This window comes from Sapajus apella, unplaced genomic scaffold (assembly GCF_009761245.1).
Source record: "Sapajus apella isolate SASKATOON/1434 unplaced genomic scaffold, GSC_monkey_1.0 scaffold118, whole genome shotgun sequence".
Taxonomy (NCBI): domain Eukaryota; kingdom Metazoa; phylum Chordata; class Mammalia; order Primates; family Cebidae; genus Sapajus; species Sapajus apella.
The window spans coordinates 4,308,246-4,327,868 of record NW_022437058.1 but is presented as its reverse complement, the minus strand read 5'-3'; the positions used below and the strand labels follow the sequence as shown (position 1 = coordinate 4,327,868).

General features: G+C 41.9%; 1 protein-coding gene across 13 annotated transcripts in view; it reads right to left on the bottom strand.

The window, feature by feature from the left end:
• Positions 1 to 5,254: 5,254 nt before the first annotated feature.
• Positions 5,255 to 19,623, bottom strand: part of IARS1 (isoleucyl-tRNA synthetase 1) — a 73,007-nt gene continuing 58,638 nt past the window's right edge. For 4 of the 13 annotated variants that reach the window (XM_032260497.1, XM_032260496.1, XM_032260500.1 and 1 more), the window contains 4 exons: positions 16,917 to 17,042; positions 12,121 to 12,264; positions 10,993 to 11,145; positions 5,263 to 5,796 (listed from right to left, as the gene is read on the bottom strand). In XM_032260497.1, coding sequence (XP_032116388.1) covers positions 5,714 to 5,796; positions 10,993 to 11,145; positions 12,121 to 12,264; positions 16,917 to 17,042 — 506 coding nt within the window. In that variant the 3' untranslated portion in view covers positions 5,263 to 5,713. Of the gene's footprint in view, positions 5,797 to 5,838; positions 6,866 to 10,992; positions 11,146 to 12,120; positions 12,265 to 12,717; positions 12,945 to 16,916; positions 17,043 to 19,623 lie in introns of those variants that run through there. The other 9 variants (XM_032260502.1, XM_032260509.1, XM_032260506.1 and 6 more) reach the window with 5 other exon arrangements.

Sequence of the window (19,623 nt, the reverse complement as noted above, 5' to 3'; positions counted from 1 at the left end):
TGCCCCCACACACATCGCCTGACGCCAGGACAGGAGAAAGGAGAACTGGAGCCGACCCCGACCCCGCCCTGACAAGGGCGAAACAGGCGATGACTCCCGGCCCTGACCCCTGGGAAACAGGTCATGACCTCGCCCTGACCCCAGCCCCAGACAGGCGCTGTACCCAGTCCCTAACCCCGTCACGAGACAGCCCCTAACCCCGTCACGAGACAGCCCCTAACCCCAGCCCCTGACCCCGCCCATGCCCAGCCCCAGCCCCCTGACCCCGCCCATGCCCAACCCCTGACCCTACCCCCTGCCCTGACCCCTCCCATGTCCAGCCCCTGACCCTGCCCTGTCCCTGCCCCTGACAGGTTCTGAACAGATGTGGCAGCCAAATTAATGAGGAAACAAAAGGAGACTTAAGCTTAGAAAAATGATAAAGGATATGAAAAGGTAATTCATGGAAACAGGAATTAAAAGACCCATACTTTGGTTCCTGAGCAAAGTAATGCTTAATCAATCACTCATGGTTAACTCTGTCTCTTAACACAGCTGCTAAAAGTAGATCCTGTATTCCCTCAGCCAGAGCCCTGTCTCCTTTTTCTGATTTTATTTGGATCGTCTCTTTTTTTTTTTCTTAATCTGGCTAAAGGTTTGTAGATTTTATTTTTCTTTTCAAAAATCCAACTTTTCATTTTTGTGATCTTGTATATTTTTTTGGTCTCAATTTTATTTCTGCTCTGATCTTTCTTTTCTTCTACTAATTTTGGGTGTGGTTTGCTCTTTACTTCTCTAGCTATTTGACAGAGTCTCACTCTGTCACCCAGCCTGTAGTGGCACGATCTCAGCTTACTGCAACCTCTACCTCCCAGGTTCAAGTGATCCTCCCACCTCAGCTTCCCAAGGAGCTGAGACTATAGGTGTGCACCACCATGGCTGGCTAATTTTCATAGAGATGGGGTTTCACCATGCTGCCCAGGCTGGTCTCAAACTCCTGAGTTCAAGCAATTCAGCCCAACCTTGGCCTCCCAAAGCTTTGGGATCACAGGCATGAACCACCAGCCCCGGCCACACTTTTCTAGTTCTTTAAGATGTTAAGTTTTTCTACTCTTTTGATGTAAGCATTTATTGCAATAAACTTTTCTCTTAGTACTCCTTTTGTTGTATGCCATAGGTTTTGTTCCGTTGTGTTTTCATTTTCATTTGTTTCAAGAAATTTTGTAATTTTCTTCTTAATTTCTTCATTGACCAGGGGCATGTTGTCAAATTTCTATGTGTTTCTATACTTTTTCTTTTTTTTTTTTTAGATGAGTCTCCCTCTGTTGTCCAGGATGGGGTGCAGTGGGATGATCTTGGCCATGATCAAGCCACTGCACTCCAGCCTGGACCCTGTCTTAAAAAAAAAAAAAAAAAAGTCGGGCGTGGTGATTCATGCCTGTAATCACAGCAATTTGGGAGGCCAAGGTGGGTGGATCACGACGTCAGGAGTTCGAGAGCAGCCTGGCCAACATGGTGAAACCCTGTCTCTACTAAAATACAAAAATTAGCCTGCTGTGGTGGCACGTGTCTGTAATCCCAGCTACTCAGGAGGCTGAGGCAGAAGAATCACTTGAAACCGGAAGGTGGAGGTTGCAGTGAGCCAAGACTGTGTCACTGCACTCCAGCCTGGGCAACAATGCCATACTTCATCTCAAAAAAAAAAAAAAAAAAAAAAAAGGAACAGCAACATCAATTAGTCTAGCTGGAGATATTGGAAATCTCTCAGATCTTTTCTAGGGATGTATCTTTTCTGGATTTGTCTGTGTAATTTCCTCAAGAGGTTTGCCCATTTCTTTTTAAGGACCTCATAATTTCTTGCTCCCCTTGTTATCTGTTTATGATACCAGACCCTACAGTGCTGTAACAAGGCTACGGCTCTCACATTTGTTCTAGCAGCCCCTAATCGTCCAAAGTTTAACACTGTTCCTGTCAGTGCTGTGAGTCACATGAACAGAAATCAGTCCCTCAGGCAGCACCACTGTAAGCCAGAGCATGGGACATACATTCCACTCTACTCTTTCCCTCTTGAGAAAGAAGGTGCAAGTGGGTGCTTTCTCCAGATTGTGCCGCACTGTGCTTGGTACTGGGAGAACCTATGGTATGCAAATGTAATAGACTTTCTCACCTGCTTCAAATCAGCTCTTCTTGCTTTTACATTCACCGGGGGAACTGCAACTTTTTAACTGATTTCTGAAAAATCCCCACAAAGGCAATTTGGTCCCTATATTGTTAAGTGTCTTTATGAGAGAATGAGGGCCTGGGGCTTATTATTATTTTATGTTATTTTTGAGACGGAATCTTGTCCTGTGCAGTGGCGTGACCTCAGCTCACTGCAACCTCCACCTCCCAGGCTCAAGCGATTCTCCTGCTTCAGCCTCCTGAGTACCTGGAATTACACACACCCTCATGCTGGGCTAATCTTTGTATTTTTAGTAGAGATGGGGTTTCACCATGTTGGGCATGCTGGTCTCAAACTCCTGACTTCATGATCTCCCCACCTCGGCCTCCCAAAGCATTGGGATTGCAGGCATGAGCCACCCACCATGCCCAGCAGGGCTTAGTATTAATATTTTCCCGTCTCGCTGATGTCACTCACCATTGTTTTTTGATCACTTTATTTTCTGGTACTACAAGATGTTCCAGATTCGTCTTGTACATTCCCAGCTCCAGCTCTAGAATCAGCCATTTTCTCCAGAGAAACCTAGTTCCATTCATGGGAGAATGGTTTTAGAAACCAAGATCTCAGTGGGGTTACTGTAGCTTGGTAGAATATATTTCCCACCAACTCACTGAGAAAGAGTACATGGGAGATAATTTTGAGATCCAATTTATGTCTGAAAATGCCTTTATTCTATCTTTATACTTGATAATTTGGTTGGGTAGCATTTTAGTTAGAAAACTTTCCCCAAAGAATTGGGAGATTTCTTCTTGCTGTGTTGCTGTTGAGAAATCAAATCCTTACTAAATTGTTCTGTGCTCGCAAAGGTTGAAAAGAAAAATCCTTAATTGCTAATCTTTTGTACATCCCTTTTGCTTTTTTCTTTCTAGAAACTTAGTCTTCTCTTTATGTTCTGAAATTTCTGTTATCTGCCTTGGGAATGAGTCTATTTTCATGCATCGTGCTAGACATTTGAAGGTATCTTTCAATCTGGTTATGTCATTAAGTTCTACAAAATTTGTTTACATTAATTATAATTTTCTGACCTTATTTTTCTTCTTTCTGGACTCCTACATTTTGGATATTGGAACTCCTGGACTCTAACTTATGTACAGTATCTCTTTTCTCCCACCTTATATATTTATTGTTAATCTTTCTAGCATTTGGAAAATTTCAACACTCTTTTCCAATGATTGTTTTTTCATTTCTAGTCTGTCTTATATTAATAGGAACTTTTTTTCTCCTGAGATTTTCATGTTTCGTAGCATCCTATTATTTTATAGATGTAGTATCTTAACATCTCTAACGATATTAACACATTTGGCAGGGGGAATTTTCTTCTCACTGCATCATTTGATCCCTGAAAATTGCTTTTGTTTTCTTTTGGTTTTGGACTACAGGCTTTCGTTAGATCTCTGGTAATTCTAGATGGGAGTCTCATGAATAAGAGTTAGGGCCTAAAACACTGACCTGAGTATGAGTGGGATTTCTCAACTTTGAAGTTAATTGCTGGAGTGAGCCCTTTTCCCCTGCAATACTTGGTGTCAATCTTATATTCCTTTGATATAGTGGACAGTATATATAAAGCTAGTACAGTACTATGTAGAAAGGAATTTGGCCTTGCCCTTGGGATGTTATGCTACATAGGCCTGCCTTTGTTTACCTGGGATCTTGGGTTATAATGAATAGCCTTGAGAATATGATTTATGGCTGGGGTGGGACAAATCTATACAGTCTTACGGTAGTGGGGTACAACACACCAGAAATACCAACAATGTGATTTAGGGTAGAGGTTTTGGGTCATGCACTCTCAGCTGACCTGGAGACTGTGATTAACCACATGGACAATTAATCATGCATATGTAAAGCAGCACCAACAAACACTGGGTTCCAAGGCTTGGGTGAGCTTCCCTGGCTGGCAATACTCTGTGCACACTGTCACACATTGATGCCAGTAGAATAATGCTTTCTGACTCCATGGAGACAGGACAAGAGCTGTGTTTGGTACTTCTGAGCTCTACCCTCTCCTTCTCTTCCTTTGGCTGATTTTGATCTTTTAACATTTCCCTGTAATAACTGTAACCATGAATATAATAGTTTTCTTTGAGTTCTGCAAGTCCTTCCAGCAAATTATCTAACCTGAGGGTTGGTATTAGGAATCCTCCAGACTTGTAAGTACTCGTCTTCCATTCAGTCTGACTTCTACGAGTCACTTTTCACCCTCCAGATGCCAGCTATGGTGGGGATAAAGCGAGTTTCTTAGCAATGTAGAAATGGGAGACGCCATAATGTTCCCAGTATTCATGCCATCTTCCCTCTTTCTGTACCTCTTCTACCCTTCATCCCAGAGGTAAATGGGGCTGTGAATTCTGTGTTTATTAGTTTCTCCATTTAGAACTGGGGTTTCTTGGGTCTACCAAGTTAGTTAGCAGTTTATCTGCTTTTGAATTCCCCAAATTCTGGTTGTTTCCTCTATTTTCTCCAACCTAAGGGTTTTTGTGTGAATGCAGCAGATTCTGTAGCAGCCATAAAGATATACCACTCAGATCTCCCTTCCAAAGAATCTGATGTGAGGACTGTAATTGGTACTTTCAGGTCCATCAAGGCATTTGCGCCAAAGGCATGCTCCCCTTGGCCTCCTCCCAGACACTGACTGGGAGGCACAAAGCCAGGCTATTTCTGCCCAACTCTGAACTCAACTAAAAGGAATCCTTGCCTGGGAACTCTCCATTGGCCTGACCAAGATTTCATCTCAGAGTTGCACTGCAGTCTGTTTTTGCTAATCAATCCTCGTTTTCTCTTTTTACAGTGTCAGATCTACACCACAGTCTGAGGCTCTCTCAACCTACACTTGGTCCATCTGTTTGTCCTTCATTTATGTTTCCTCTAATAAACTCTTGCACATCTAATTTTGTCATGTCACCTGCTTCTTTGAGGACTCAAATTATCATCCACAATTTTGGAAAGGTTTTATCAGATGTTTAGTCCGCTGTCTTAATACAGAAACCACCATGATGTTTTTATGTTCTTCAAAGATTATACATTTCAAGTTTCATTTAACTGTGGAAGAATGAATTACTTTCAACATTTTTATATCTGAGTTTATTGTTCTGATTTACTGAAACTTAAAATATTCTATCAAATTACCCAGGAAAATCCAGGTGGCAGAAATATATAATATGTCCATTTCATCAAGAGGTCTCAAATAAATTTTAAAAGGCCAAAAAATGATATATATGCTATACCATTTAAATTGCTTCTACCTTCTGTACTTAAGAACTCAAGTATAGAAATAAACTGTGGTGCTGCTCCCAACATGACTGCATAGGTGTCTAAGGTTAAGTGTGAAGATTACTGTGAGGTCTCAAGTTACTTGACTGATCAATTCCATTTGAATTTCAATCCAAGCAGCATATTTTACATGCACCTGAAGGAAATATCTTCAGTGTGTTCACGTGTGTGTCTATGTGCACGTATGTATGGGGATGGGTGTAAGTAGGGAAAGGCCGACTGAACACTGAAAATAAGTGCATGCTAAAAGTCTGCTGTTGTTGGTAATACAGAAACATACACAGTCTTCATATTCAAAGTCTTCATGGGGATGTCTTCTGTAATTTCTAGAACGAAAAGAAAAAGTTGAAATAAAAATCAGTATTTTACCTATTGTGGGTGAATATTTTAAAAAATGTTAATTGCTTGTGTAGTAAGGAATTTGGCCCTATCCTAAGAGTCCTGCCCTTTGTCCTAGCTCCTGAGGGGAATCTCTAAATCCTTGTAATTTCCTAGTAGGAGAGTCTTTGTTTCTCATGGTGGGCATGTTCACCAAACCTGACAGTTGTTGCTAATGAGATGATTCATGGTAGTGCTGGCTAAGACAGAAAGACCAAGTATATGATTTAGAATGGGGACTTTGGGTCACATGGTATTAGCTGAGAAAGGCAGCAATTACACCTGCAGAATGAAACCTCAATAGAAACTGGACAGCAAGGTTCAAGTGAGCTTCCCTGGCTGGTAATATAGTCCCTGTGTTGTCAGATGTAAGGGATGGGAGAAGGAAACATTATCCATGACTCCAGGGAGAGATGATGACCTGGTGATCCTTGTTTGAATCCCTCCTAGATTCTGATCAATCAATCAATCAATCAATCCAATCATCAATCCTACTGAATTGCCTAGTAAAGGCAATCAGATGACCATTGCCTAAGAAATTCACTTATGGAGCATACATATATATGTAGATGTGCTTTCTCTCTCTCTCACTGGTTCTAATGTGTATCCTTTCCCTATAGTAAATGAAACCATGAGTATAATACCTTTCAGTGAGTCTGAGTCCTCCTAGCAGGTTACTGAACATGAGGGTGGTGTAGGAAAACCCCTGGAACTTGCAGTTGGTGCCAGAAGTGATGGGGGTTTTGTGTGGATTCTTTCCTGAGTTCACAGTAGAGGCCTAACTCCCTGCAGGTGGAGTTAGATTTTGGACAGACTGTTGGAGCCTTCTGGAGGACTATGCCATTACTTCACAGTCTGGCTAACTCTGGGTACTACACCAAGATGATTATTTTTCCTCATAAACAGATACTTCCTGTGTCTACAAAAAAGGCCTAAAAGCTGTGCCAACTCAGTGTCCCAGACATGTGGTTTCAAAATACGATTCTCTATAATTTGAAGAACAGCTATTTTCTAGGTTTGGAGAAGTAAGAGTACACATAATAAGCTGCAGACATGTTGTTATGTGAGAAAGCAAGAATTTACCAAAGACAACGGATCATGTTAAAGAATATAGGATTCAATACGATGAATGATGAAAACTCTTAGCATCCAAAATTATAACACAAGTGTAATTGATTAAAATGTATTGAATATACAACTCAAAAAGAAAAAAAATTAAAGTTATCCATCTACTGTGGAACATTTTGCTTCCTGTCAGTTCTTAATTTAAACAGGTGAACTTTCTTTACAAATAGCTCGTCAGGCAGGGAGCGGTGGCTCACACCTATAATCCTAGCACTTTGGGAGGCCGAGGCGGGCAGACCACCTGAGGTCGAGAGTTCAAGACCAGCCTGACCAAAATGAAGAAACCCCATCTCTACTAAAAATACAAAATTAGCCGAGCATGGTGGCATGTGCCTGTAATACTGTACTCAGGAGGCTGAGGCAGGAGAATTGCTTGAATTGAACCCAGGAGGTGGAGGTCACGGTGACCTCAGATTACGTGATTGTACTGGGCAACAAGAATGAAACTCAGTCTCAAAAAAAAAAGCTCTTATCCTAGCAGGTAATCCTAGATGTGAAAATACTCTTAAAGCTACTTCCTTAATAATTACAAGACCTGGAGATGATGTTTAGGGTTTAGTGGAGCATGCAAGAAGACATCTACAAGTTTCTTCTTCTTGGTGGGAGACAGAACCTTGCTCTGTCACCCAGGCTGGAGTATAATGGCATGATGTCATCTGACTGCCACCTCTGCCTCCTGGGTTCAAGTGACTCTTCTGCCCCAGTCTCCTGAATAGCTGTGATTACAGGTGCCTGCCACCGTGTTTGGCTAATTTTTGTATTTTTTTTTTTTTTTTTTTTTGAGACGGAGTTTCGCTCTTATTACCCAGGCTGGAGTGCAATGGCGCGATCTCGGCTCACCGCAACCTCCGCCTCCCAGGTTCAGGCAATTCTCCTGCCCCAGCCTCCTGAGTAGCTGGGATTACAGGCACGCACCACCATGCCCAGCTAATGTTTTTGTATTTTTAGTAGAGACGGGGTTTCACCATGTTGACCAGGATGGTCTCGATCTCTTGACCTTGTGATCCACCCGCCTCGGCCTCCCAAAGTGCTGGGATTACAGGCTTGAGCCACCGCGCCCGGCTAATTTTTGTATTTTTAGTAGAGACGAGGTTTTGCCAAGTTGGCCAGGCTGGTCAGGAACTCCTGACCTCAAGCGATCACCTGCCTCGGCCTCCCAAAGTGCTGGGATTAAAGGCATGAGTCACTGTGCCCAGCCACATCTTGGAGTTTCTAAAATGGTCAATATTTTGTGGCTCTTCTAATTTACTAAGTTATTGATACTTTATGAAAGACAATTCTGAGAGAAAAAGCATAATGAAAAGGAAGCTACAGATAACAGATTGGAAAGATACTAAATTAGAAAAAGTCCCGACTATGCGATAATGTTAGGTAAATCACTAAATCTTTAAAAGCTGTCAGCTGGGTGTCATGGCTCATGCCTGCAATCCTAGCACTTTGGGAGGCTGAGGCGGGCCAATCACCTGAGGTTAGGAGTTCAAGACCAGCCTGGCCAACATGGTGGAACCCTATCTCTACTAAAAATAAAAAAATTAGCTAGGCCTGGTGGCGGGCACCTGTAATCTCAGTTACTCGGGAGGCTGAGACAGAAGAATCGCTTGAACCCAAGAGGTGGAAGTTGCAGTGAGCTGAGATCGTGCCACTGCACTACAGCCTGGGCAACGAAGAGTGAAACTCTGTCTCAAAAAAACAAAGAGCTCTCACCTACTAAACTTTTGCCTAGCTAACATCACAGAATAAACAGAATGCAGGAAGGCACCATAGCTAAAACTAGTTATGTGAACTGCAGGTAGTATTATAAATACATAATTCACATAGACACGATTCTACCCTGACCAGCTTCAATCATGCCACTGCATTTATTTGCACAGAACAAGAGAGAGATAAATGTCATCTTCAGCTCCACTGCACAACTTGGTGACCAATGGATTTCAGGGAGAAGAAAAGAGTTAAGAATGTCACTAAAGTTTTATATAAGCTTATCAAAATAGGAAGCTACATTTATAGATGATCTTTACTACCATACCACAATGAAAGAGCCAATTGTGTTGGAAGGAGAGTGAAAAAAGCCTTTGACAGAGTGAAAGAATCAGGGGCAGAATCAGAAAGACAGGGAAGGCCCAGAACAGGAAGGATCTTGCGTGGAAGTGAAGATTCTGAAGTGTAAGAGAATGGGAGCACTGGGGGCTCTAAACAGGGGAACAACATCAAGGCAGGAATGTTCATGAAGTGTACAGTCTGCAGACTGGTGACTTTCATGGATGATGAGGACCTAAACTAGATGAGAGGGAAAAAGACAAAGGAGAGTCACTAAAAGTAAACCCAGGTAGGGAAGGAGAAACCTATGCAGAAATAAAGCTTTAGTGTTTAACATTATGACAGGAAATTTAAAAGTATGATATGCAACCAAATTTAAAAAAATAGCTGGACAGAAAGAAATTGGGAGAATTTCACAGAGGCCAAAAATAATGACCCCATGGGGTCTGGTGGCTTAATGCTTTTGGCTCTAAGGAGCTCTAAAAGCAGGGAAAGAAAAGCCTCTGGTCTATACAACCTGGGAAGTCCAACAAAACTCTGCTGAAGAAACTGGAACTTCAAATAAGAAACCTGGAGCAAAAGGGTTAATTTGAGTAAGTTCCTTCACCATAGCGAAAAAGTGAAGATAATGTAATGGGTTAATAATGGCCTTCCAAAGATATGCCCAGGTTGTAAATTCCCAGGATCTGTGAATGTAACTTTATATGGAAAAAGAGGAAACAGACAGTGGAGGAGGCAAAGTGATCACGGAGCCAGAGACTAAAGTGATGCAGCCACAAGTCAAGGGATGCTGGGCACCTCCAGCAGCTGGAAGAAGTAAATAAGGAATTTTCCCATAGAGCCTTCAGAGAGACTACAGCCTTGCCGACACCCTAATTTCAAATGTCTGGCCTCCAGAGCTGTAAGAGAATAAACCTGTTGACCTGAGCCACCCCATTTGTGAAAATTAGTTGCAGCAGTCACAGAAACCAATACAGAAAGAATCACCTCACTTAGCTTTGTTTTGGAGTAGGGATAGACAGATTCTGTATCCATTACAACTCCTGGCCTTTGTGTATGACTAAAGTCATAGCTTTTTTTTTTGAGACAGAGTTTCACTTGTTGCCCAGGCTGGAAAGCAGTGGTGCAATCTCAGCTCACTGCAACCTCCGCCTCCCAGGTTCAAGCGATTCTCCTGCCTCAGCCTTCCAAGTAGCTGGGATTATAGGCATCCAACACCATGCCCAGTTAATTTTAGTAGAGATGGGGTTTCACCATACAGGCCAGGCTGATCTCCTAACCTCAGGTGATTGTCCCGCCTCAGCCTCTCAAAGTGCTGGGATTATAGGTGTGAGCCACCGCGTCTGGCGAGTCACAGTTTTCTTAACTATGGTCCAAAATAATTGAGTTTAAAGTGGGTCTGGGTTTACAGTGTCTCCAAGGAACTAGACATATGCTTCTTAAAACTGGGCTTCAAGAGAAACATAGAAAACAAGCAGAGCAAATAGGCAATGTAAAAAGAAAGACGGAAACTCTAAGAAAGAATACAATGGACCGGGTGCAGTGGCTCACACCTGTAATCCCAATATTTTGGGAGGCCAAGGTGGGTGGATCACCTGGGGGCAGGAGTTTGAGACCAGTCTGGGCAACACGGTGAAACCCTGTCTCTACTAAAAATACAAAAATGAGCTGAGCATGGTGGTGAGTGCCTGTATTCCCAGCTACTCAGGAGGCTGTGGCAGGAGAATCACTTGAACCCAGGAGGCAGCAGAGGTTGCAGTGAGCCGAGAATGTGCCACTGCACTTCAGCCTGGGAGACAGAACAAGATTCCGCCTCAAGAAAAAAAAGAAAAAAGAAAATTATATTATGGTAAATTTCTGGGGAAGGAATAACAAAAAAGAATAACAATAGTACCATCTTACACATTATGCTACAAATGGTTAATGGCATCAAAATCTACTTTCAACAAAAATAAAAAACTTACGGTCCATAATCCCCTTACCTTGCGTTTGGGTCTCATTCAGAAATAGCTTTAGCTTCCTGCTCCGAAGGCCAAACACCTTGGCTGCTTCATATAGAAGACCTTGGTGGGTGAGTCCATTCTGCCCAAGTGGGTTTTCAAGCAGGAGAGTACCCACTGTCCCCATTAAACACTCTATGGAAGAAAGAACAAACTGGATTAAATCTCGAGTTCACCTTCTAACTCCAACACAGGCGGCCACAGTGGACAGCTCTAACAGGCAGTGCTGAGACCAGCAGTGGATCCAGAAGCATGAGTGCGACGGCGGGAGATGCAGTCCTTGCAGAAACAGCCTTGAAGATTTCATAGAGGTGAAGGGGAAGGGGAAAAAGAAAAAAAAAAACCACCTTATATAAAAGCCCAGAAGCTTGGGGAACAGACACTTAGTACACAGTCAAGTGAAGAACCTGCTGAAGACTTCAGTGCAAATGTGCACAATGTAGACCCTAAACAATCAGGAAAAAAAATTGCTAAAATCTAGTCTGTTAACTCAGACACGGAGGTACACAAGTTTTCAGAACATTTTCCCCCAGAAAGTAAAATGAGAAATTAAAATGTTTTGGCACTTAAACAATTTAGTTGTAATTTTTGCCTAACCAATTTTTTCATTTTCTTTCTTTCTTTTTTTTTTTGAGACGGAATCTCACTCTTGTTACCCAGGCTGGAGTGCAATGGCGCGATCTCGGCTCACCGCAACCTCCGCCTCCTGGGTTCAGGCAATTCTTCTGCCTCAGCCTCCTGAGTAGCTGAGACTACAGGTGCACGCCACCATGCCTAGCTGATTTTTGTATTTTTAGTAGAGACGGGGTTTCACCATGTTGACCAGGATGGTCTCGATCTCTTGACCTCGTGATCCACCCGCCTCGGCCTCCCAAAGTGCTGGGATTACAGGCTTGAGCCACCGTAATGGTTTTTCATTCTCTAACCATGCCAGATAGTTGAGGGTCTCTATGTAAACACACCAAAAGAAGAGTCTGCGGGTGCTCCCTAAAGCAGCATGGGAGCCCACACTTGAAAGCAATACTTTGAAGCCGACTAGAAACATGCACATATATACAGAACCTTAATGCCCAGCACCCCACACTCTGCCTGCTGTGAGGAGGCACATACCTTGTGGCTCTGCATTCAGGAGCTGCAGGTTGACATACTGACAAAGAAGAGTGCCAGAACTGTTGATCAGAGAGGGAGCCGATCCTGCAGTCACACAAAGTGTTTTTCCACTAAGACTCAGTAAGTCGGTTTGGTTTTGTATTTCTAAAAAGTAACAACGACAACAATTCTTTCAGGGTTAATGACAGTTAAAAACTGAAGTCATTTAATTTTTCCCATTTAACTATTAAACTAACATGTATCCTTTTACAACGATGCTTTCCACTTAATTTCTGTTTATCAAAAGATATTGCCTTTTCTATAAAACCAGCCTTTAATGACATGTAATGGTAAGAAATCTTAATGTTGCAGAATAAACATCATTAACATTCATAATCTGAAATACAGGGCAAATTGTTTTTTCTATTTTAGTATTTTCCCTTTATAATACAGCTCCTCTTACAATTTCCTCCTATATCAGAATCTCAAGCTTCACCATGAAAAGCTTATATTAAAAAGTGATAATTATAGTCAGATGATATTTGACTCAGGAACAGACGTGGAAACAAGCAGGATGCACAGAACACATGCAGTATAATCTCGTTTAGAGAACACTACACGTTGCTTGGGGATGCAGGCACAGGCAGCTGACTGGTAATGGCTGTGATACAGGACAGACTCCAACTACTGAGCGAAAATGGCAGGTATGAAACTAGGCTGGGGCATTTGCTCAAGGAACGAGGAACTTGCTGCACCAGTGGCTAGATGCTCACGCTCAGCCTAGGCCCACATGGTCTCTTCTCTCAACCACAGGTGTGGCCTTGTAGGAAGTCTTCCAGGACTGGCTGACAGAAAGAAAACATTTTAGGGCTTGCTGTGTAGGGCTTTACCGCACAACACGCTGTGCCATCTGAAGTAGAAAATTACAGTCTTACAGCCCTGTTCTCACTGTGGGTAGCCCTGAAGGATAGCGATGGGTGGAAATCCTCCCAATGGGAACAACTTCATTCAGTGCAGCTGGCTGGTCATTTTGCTCAGAAGGAGAAATAGCTAGGAGTAGATCTACACTGATTTGTGGATACTGGCCAAAAGCTGGACTAAATGAGAACAGCCAGGGGCTCAAAGAACAGAATTAGAAAACCGGTGACATGGAAGTTAGGGCAAGAGGTATATGTGGACAGATCTCTACAAATGGGCAGACTATGAATGAGCATCTAAAAATGAGTGGGGCTGGGCACAGTGTCTCACACCTTTAATGCTAGCACTCTGGGAGGCAGAAAGGGGAGGATTGCTTGAGGCCAGGAGATTGACAGCAGCCTGGGCAACACAGCAAGACCTCCTCTCATAAAAAAGAGAAGAATTAGCCAGGCATGGTGGTGTGTATCTGTAGTCCTGGCTACTTTGGAGGCTGAGGCGGGAGGACTGCTGGAGCCCAGAAGTTTGAAGTTACACTGGGCGATGATCGAGCCACTGTACTCCAGCTTGAGCGACAGAGTGAGACCCTGTCTTGAAAAAAGAAAAAGAAAAAAAAATCAGTGGATATGACCTATTCAGTCACTAGCCACTTCTGCCCTTATCCAGTGGACTGATGAACAAAGGGCCACCAGGTTGGGAGGATGAATGACCATGGGCTCAGCAACATTACTTCCACTCCCCAAGGCTGATTTTGCTGCAGCTGCTACTGCATATTCCACTTACCAACAGCAGGAACCATTACTGAGCTTTCAATATAGTGTTACTGCCAGGAAAGAGGAGCCAGACCTCTGATGGCAGCCTGTTTGTACTGGACCGTTTGCATCATGGGAAAAGGCAGTGCTTTCGTCTTACTGGAATACACACTCCCTTTGGACAAGAATTTGCCACTGTCACCCATAACCCAAACCCACCATCCATGAACATAGAGAATGTCTCATTTGCTCAATTTGTTCCTTGAGCAAATGCCCCAGCCTAACATTGCTTCTAACCAGAAAACTCATTTTTTAGCAAACAAGTGTGGTATTATGTATTAATATATATTAGTCAATTCTTATTTTTCCACTCTCTTATTTCCTTACCATATAGCAAAATATTTTAACAGGTTAATCTTTATCTCAGTAAAGTTAAAGAACAGAAAAGGGAGGAGGTATGACTAAAGAAAAATCAACATTACCCAAAGGATAAGGTAACTTCCCATCTTGTTTTGGGTAATGAGGCTGGCATCTTTGAAGTTGTACAAGAAAGAGTTAAAAGCATGATTTTTAATGTATTAGGGTCTTTACTTGGAAGTTAAATATGGTTTAAAGAGCTATGTATAGATGTCAAGATCACAATGGGGTGAACTATGGTGGTTTCATCCTGTGTCAGTGCAGCTAAGCTATAACTGCTTCTCAGGTTCTCTCTCTGGCCTGGTTCTGGGTAACAGCTTAATCACAGAGAAATCTGCATAGGATTTAGAAGGCCGAAGTTTATTAATAGTCATTATGCTCACAGGCTAATAGTGGGCCTGGCACTGCTTTCTTAGGTTGCTGTGGATCTGCCGACTTGTTGGGTTAAGTGGGACAGTGCCCAGCCCACGTTCCTGCCTCTACTCTTCCAGCTTCCAGGCCAGGAATGTGTGCAACTCTCTGGCAAAGTGTACCAGCAGTTTCTTCTGTAAGACACCTGCCTGTCAGTGTCAGATGTGGTTAGACAGATGTGCACTCCAGCCTGTTTTTGCTTTTCTCTACTTCTTATCCTACAGCGACTTCAGGCAGAGATCTAGCTTTCTGCTGACTTACCCACCACCTTGGTGGAACCTGGTTAGAGATTTTTCTCAGACATCCACTTGCTATCTTTTTGTAGGGCTTTACTCAGTTTCTCTCACATTGCTTTTGCGTCTCCTGGCCCAACTTTAATGGATACAATAGCAAACAGTTTTCCAGTGGCTCCAACAATTCATAAGCCAGCAGTCAATGAGAGTTCCTATTATGTAATATCCCTGACAACATGTGATTCTGCCAGATTCTTCTAGTTTTTGCCAATCTGGTGGCAGTTAATAGTACCTCACTGTGGTACTATCTTGCAAGTTCCTGATTACTATTCAGATGCACCAGTTGTTCCTTAGTTGGCCATTTGCATTTCTTCTTTTATTTTATTTAAAAGTTTCTGGGCCCAGTGTGATGGCTCACGCCTACAATCCCAGCACAATGGGAGGCCAAGGTGGGTGGATCACCTTAGGTCAGGAGTTCAAAGCCAGCCTGACCAATATGGAGAAACCTCGACTCTACTAAAAATACAAAATTAGCCAGGCATGGTGGCGCATGTCTGTATCCCAGCTACTTGGGAGGCTGAGGCAGGAGAATCATTTGAACCTGGGAGGCGGAGGTTGCAGTGAGCCGAGATTGCATCACTGCACTCCGGCCTGGGCAACAGAGAGAGACTGTGTCTCAAATAAATTTTTAAAAAGTTTCTGAAAATAAGCATTCAGATTTGTAAAGTATTAGTTTTCTGAGGCTGTCATAATAAAGTCCCACCAACAGGGGGTGTGTGAGGTGGAAGGAGCCAGGGAATAAAAATAAAAGAAATTTACTATCTCAAAGTTCTTGAGGTCAGAAGTCCGAAAACAGTGTCGTCAGATGTGCCCCGTCAGAAACCTGTAGGCAAATCTTTTTTTTGCCTCTTTCGAGCTTCTGGAGGCTCCTGACAATCTTTACTGTTTCTTGGCTTGTAGCTGTAACTCCAATCTCTGCCTTTGTCACCACAGGGCATTTTCTCTGTGTGTCTCTATGTCTTCACACGGCCATCTTCTTATAAGGACAACAGTCATCCTGGATTAGGGCCCACGCTACTCCAATATGACCTCACCCTAACGAATTACATCTGCAATAATCCTATTTTCAAAGGCCACATACAGAGGTACAAGAGGTTACAACATATCTTTTTTATCAGAGGTCAGAATTCAATACGTAACAGTGGGAGAATGCATCTATAATTCTTTTTTTTTTTTTTTTTTTTTGGTGTTCTTTCTCCTTTGTTTCCTTTCTTTTTTTCTTTATTGCATTTTAGGTTTGGGGTACATGTGAAAATCATGTAAGATTGTTGCATAGGTACACACATGGCAGTGTGATTTGCTGCCTTCCTCCCCATCACCTATATCTGGCATTTCTCCCCATGCTATCTCTCCCTAACTCCCCACCCCCTGCTGTCCCTCCCCTATACATCTATAATTTTTAAAAATGTTTTTCAGGTTTGCTTTATTGAGAATCCAAAGATTCTGGATTTTAGTGAGATCCAGGCATTATGTTTAATAAAGTTAAAACTCATAGTTGGGCATGGTGGCTCACACCTGGAATCTCAGCACTTTGGGAGGCCAAAGCAGGGGGACCGCTTAAGGCCCTAGGTTCAAGACCAGACTTGGCAATATAGTGTGACTTGCTCTCTAAAAGAATTAGCCATGCATGGTGGTGGATGTTGGTAGTCTCAGTTACAAGGCAGGAGGATTACTTGAGCCCAGGAGGTTGAGGCTGCAGTGAGCTATGATTGCATCGCTGTTCTGCAGCATGGGTGACAGAGTGACACCCTGTCTCAAAAACAAAAACAACCTCACAGGGAGGACTCTGAAGCCTGAAGCCCACCAGCAGGTAAACAGGTGAGAGGGGAGGATTAGAGCCATTAAGTGCGGGCTTTTCAGTCACATCACACTGTGAGGAGGCATGAACAGACACTGCAGGCAGGCACTGCTGAAGAGCTGGGCCCTGACTCAAGATTAGCAAAAATGCAAAAGGTATGTAGTACAACTGACAGCGAATTAAGACCTTCACCTCAAGTCAAAACACAGGCTCTTCTCACTTTCCACATACCTGTTTCATTATGGAAGACAGCCAGGTCTGCATTGTTCACACCAAAAACGCTACTGACAACACTCTTCAGTTTTAAAAGGTCCAACCTATTATCACCTTTTGGATTTTCCAGAAGCAATACTCCATCTAAAAAGTCACAAAAATGACATATCAGACAAGTAAAACTAAAAAGAAAATGTTAAATTTGGAGGAAAAAGGATACAAAGGGGTTAATGCCCTAATTTTTTTATTTTTCCCCTAAATATATACTATATATATGTATATCTATCTCCACACTTGGTATGTGTTTTGGCAATCCTTGGTCGATATGGTCCAGGCATAGAACTTGACCAGGCAATCTGTTCTTGTCTTTTTCTAGGTATAAATCTTTGTATTTACGATTCTCATTTTTCATTTTGTGCCAATTGTAAATCCCCACGGCTCAGGTTGGTTAAAAATACTATCTGGCCCCTCATGTCGATTTATTCTGCACCTTAGATTCATGTACAGATATTTATTAATATGTTTGGACATTATGAGTTAATTGTGGAGCCAAATGCATGTAGAGAGATACCACAGGGCCCTTTGCCCAGTTTCCCCCAATGGTGACATTTTACAAAACTACAGTATATATCACAAACAGCATACTGACATTGATGCAATCCACCAATCCTATTCAGATTGCCTCAGTTTTACTTTTACTCATTGGGGCATGTGTACGTGTGGGTATGTTTAGTTCTATGCAACTTTATCACTCGTATAAAATCCTGTACCCATCACCATCATTAAGATACAGAGCAGTTCTGCAGCCACAAGAATCCTTGTGTTGCCTTTTAATATCCACATGCAATTCCCTTCCAGGCCCATTCCCTCCTTAACCCCTGACAAATAAGTCTCCATTTCTATAATTTTATCATTTTAAACATGTTATATAAATGCAATCATAAAGTATGGAATGTTTTTGGACTTTTTTCAGTTGGCATCAATTTCTTTTCTTTTTGAGATGGAGTTTAGCTCTGTCACCCAGGCTGGAGTGTGGTAGCTCGATCTCGACTCACTGCAACCTCTGCCTTCCAGATTCCAGCGATTCTTGTGTCTCAGCCTCCCAAGTAGCTGGGATTACAGGCACCCACCAACACATCTGGCTAATTTTTGCGTTTTTTCAGTAGAGATGGGGTTTCATCATTGTTGGCCAGGCTGATCTCAAACTCCCGACCTTAGCTGGCACCAATTTCTACAGATTAAAGTAAGTTGCTGTGCTAAATGATAGTTGTTCCTTTTTATTATTGCTGTGTTATGTGCTATGATACGGCTGTACAGTTTGTTTAACCATTTATCTGCTGAAGAACATCTGGGTTGTCTACATTTTGGGGCTAATATGAATACAAGTAGTATATACATTCATGTGGCGGTGAACGTTAAGTTTTCAGTTCTCTGGGATAAACACATAGGAGCGCAACTGTTGAGTCATTCAGAAAGCACATATTTAGTTTCCTGAGAATGCCAAACTATCTTCCACAGTGGCCACACTGTTCTATATTCCCACCAGCAATGTATGAGAGGCAGCATTTGGTGCTGTTGCTACTTTTAATTTTAGTCATTCTAAGGTATCTAGTAAGACTGCAATGTGATTTCAACTTGCATTTTCCTAATGGCTAATGACATTAAATACTGTCATGTACATATCTCTATTTTCTAACTTGATTTTTCTTCACTGTTGAGATTTAAGAGATCTTTATATATTCTAGATATGTCCTTTGTCAAATATATTATTTATAAAGATTTTCTCCCAGTCTGTAGCTTTTCATCCTTTTACAGGATGTTCAGAGCAAAACCTAAAGTTTCATTTAGTTCCACATATCACTTCCCTTTTATGGTCAGTGCTTTTTTGTCAAGGCTTTAAAACTCTTTGTTTAATGTTGAAATGAAAAATCTTAAGACTTTTCCAAAAATACTAGTGTGTTTTATATTATAGTACCTGGTACATGGCTACAGTTTTCGAATGAAAGCTATGAAGTCTGCTTGTCTGTGTGTTTGTATATGCCTGTACATGTAGGCATGTCACATATACGTGTTATTTTTCTACTTCCAGATGGCACTGTCAAAAATTAATTCATGAAACATTTATATTTAATTGGTTTAAAGAAAAATAAGCACTTAACATAAATTAAGTATTCTCTCAGCAATATAGAAACTAACAGAAATGATTTTCAAGTTCATGTGACTTGGGTAAGAATATATAATGTAGATATACAACTTTACCAGGGTTTACTATCAAATAAGTTTATGTTACCTCCACTAGATGTTTATGAACAAATGTCCATGTGGATGGCAGTATCCATTACTTTATGTTTACTGAGCACAGCAATAAAACAAAAAATTTCATCTATTTATCTTTTTAGGGTTGTTTTTGTAAAGACTGCTGAACATACACATGCCGTAAAAGCAGCTAACAGAGAAATCACTTGATAGCTAGCTTTGTTTTGTGTTATGTCTACTCAAAAATAGTTCCCCATTGGTAATTGACATCCTTGGGGTTTTGCTAATTTAGATGACTATTCATTGGATATGTAGATATTATCCAAATAAGAGAAAATACTGAAGCATTAATAGGTGAACACAAATTATACTATTAGGAAGCATAAGTTTCTAGTAATTTGATTCATAGATTTGCCAATCTATGGAATGCTGATGTGACAGTTCAAACTAGAGAAAGAGAAATGACTCT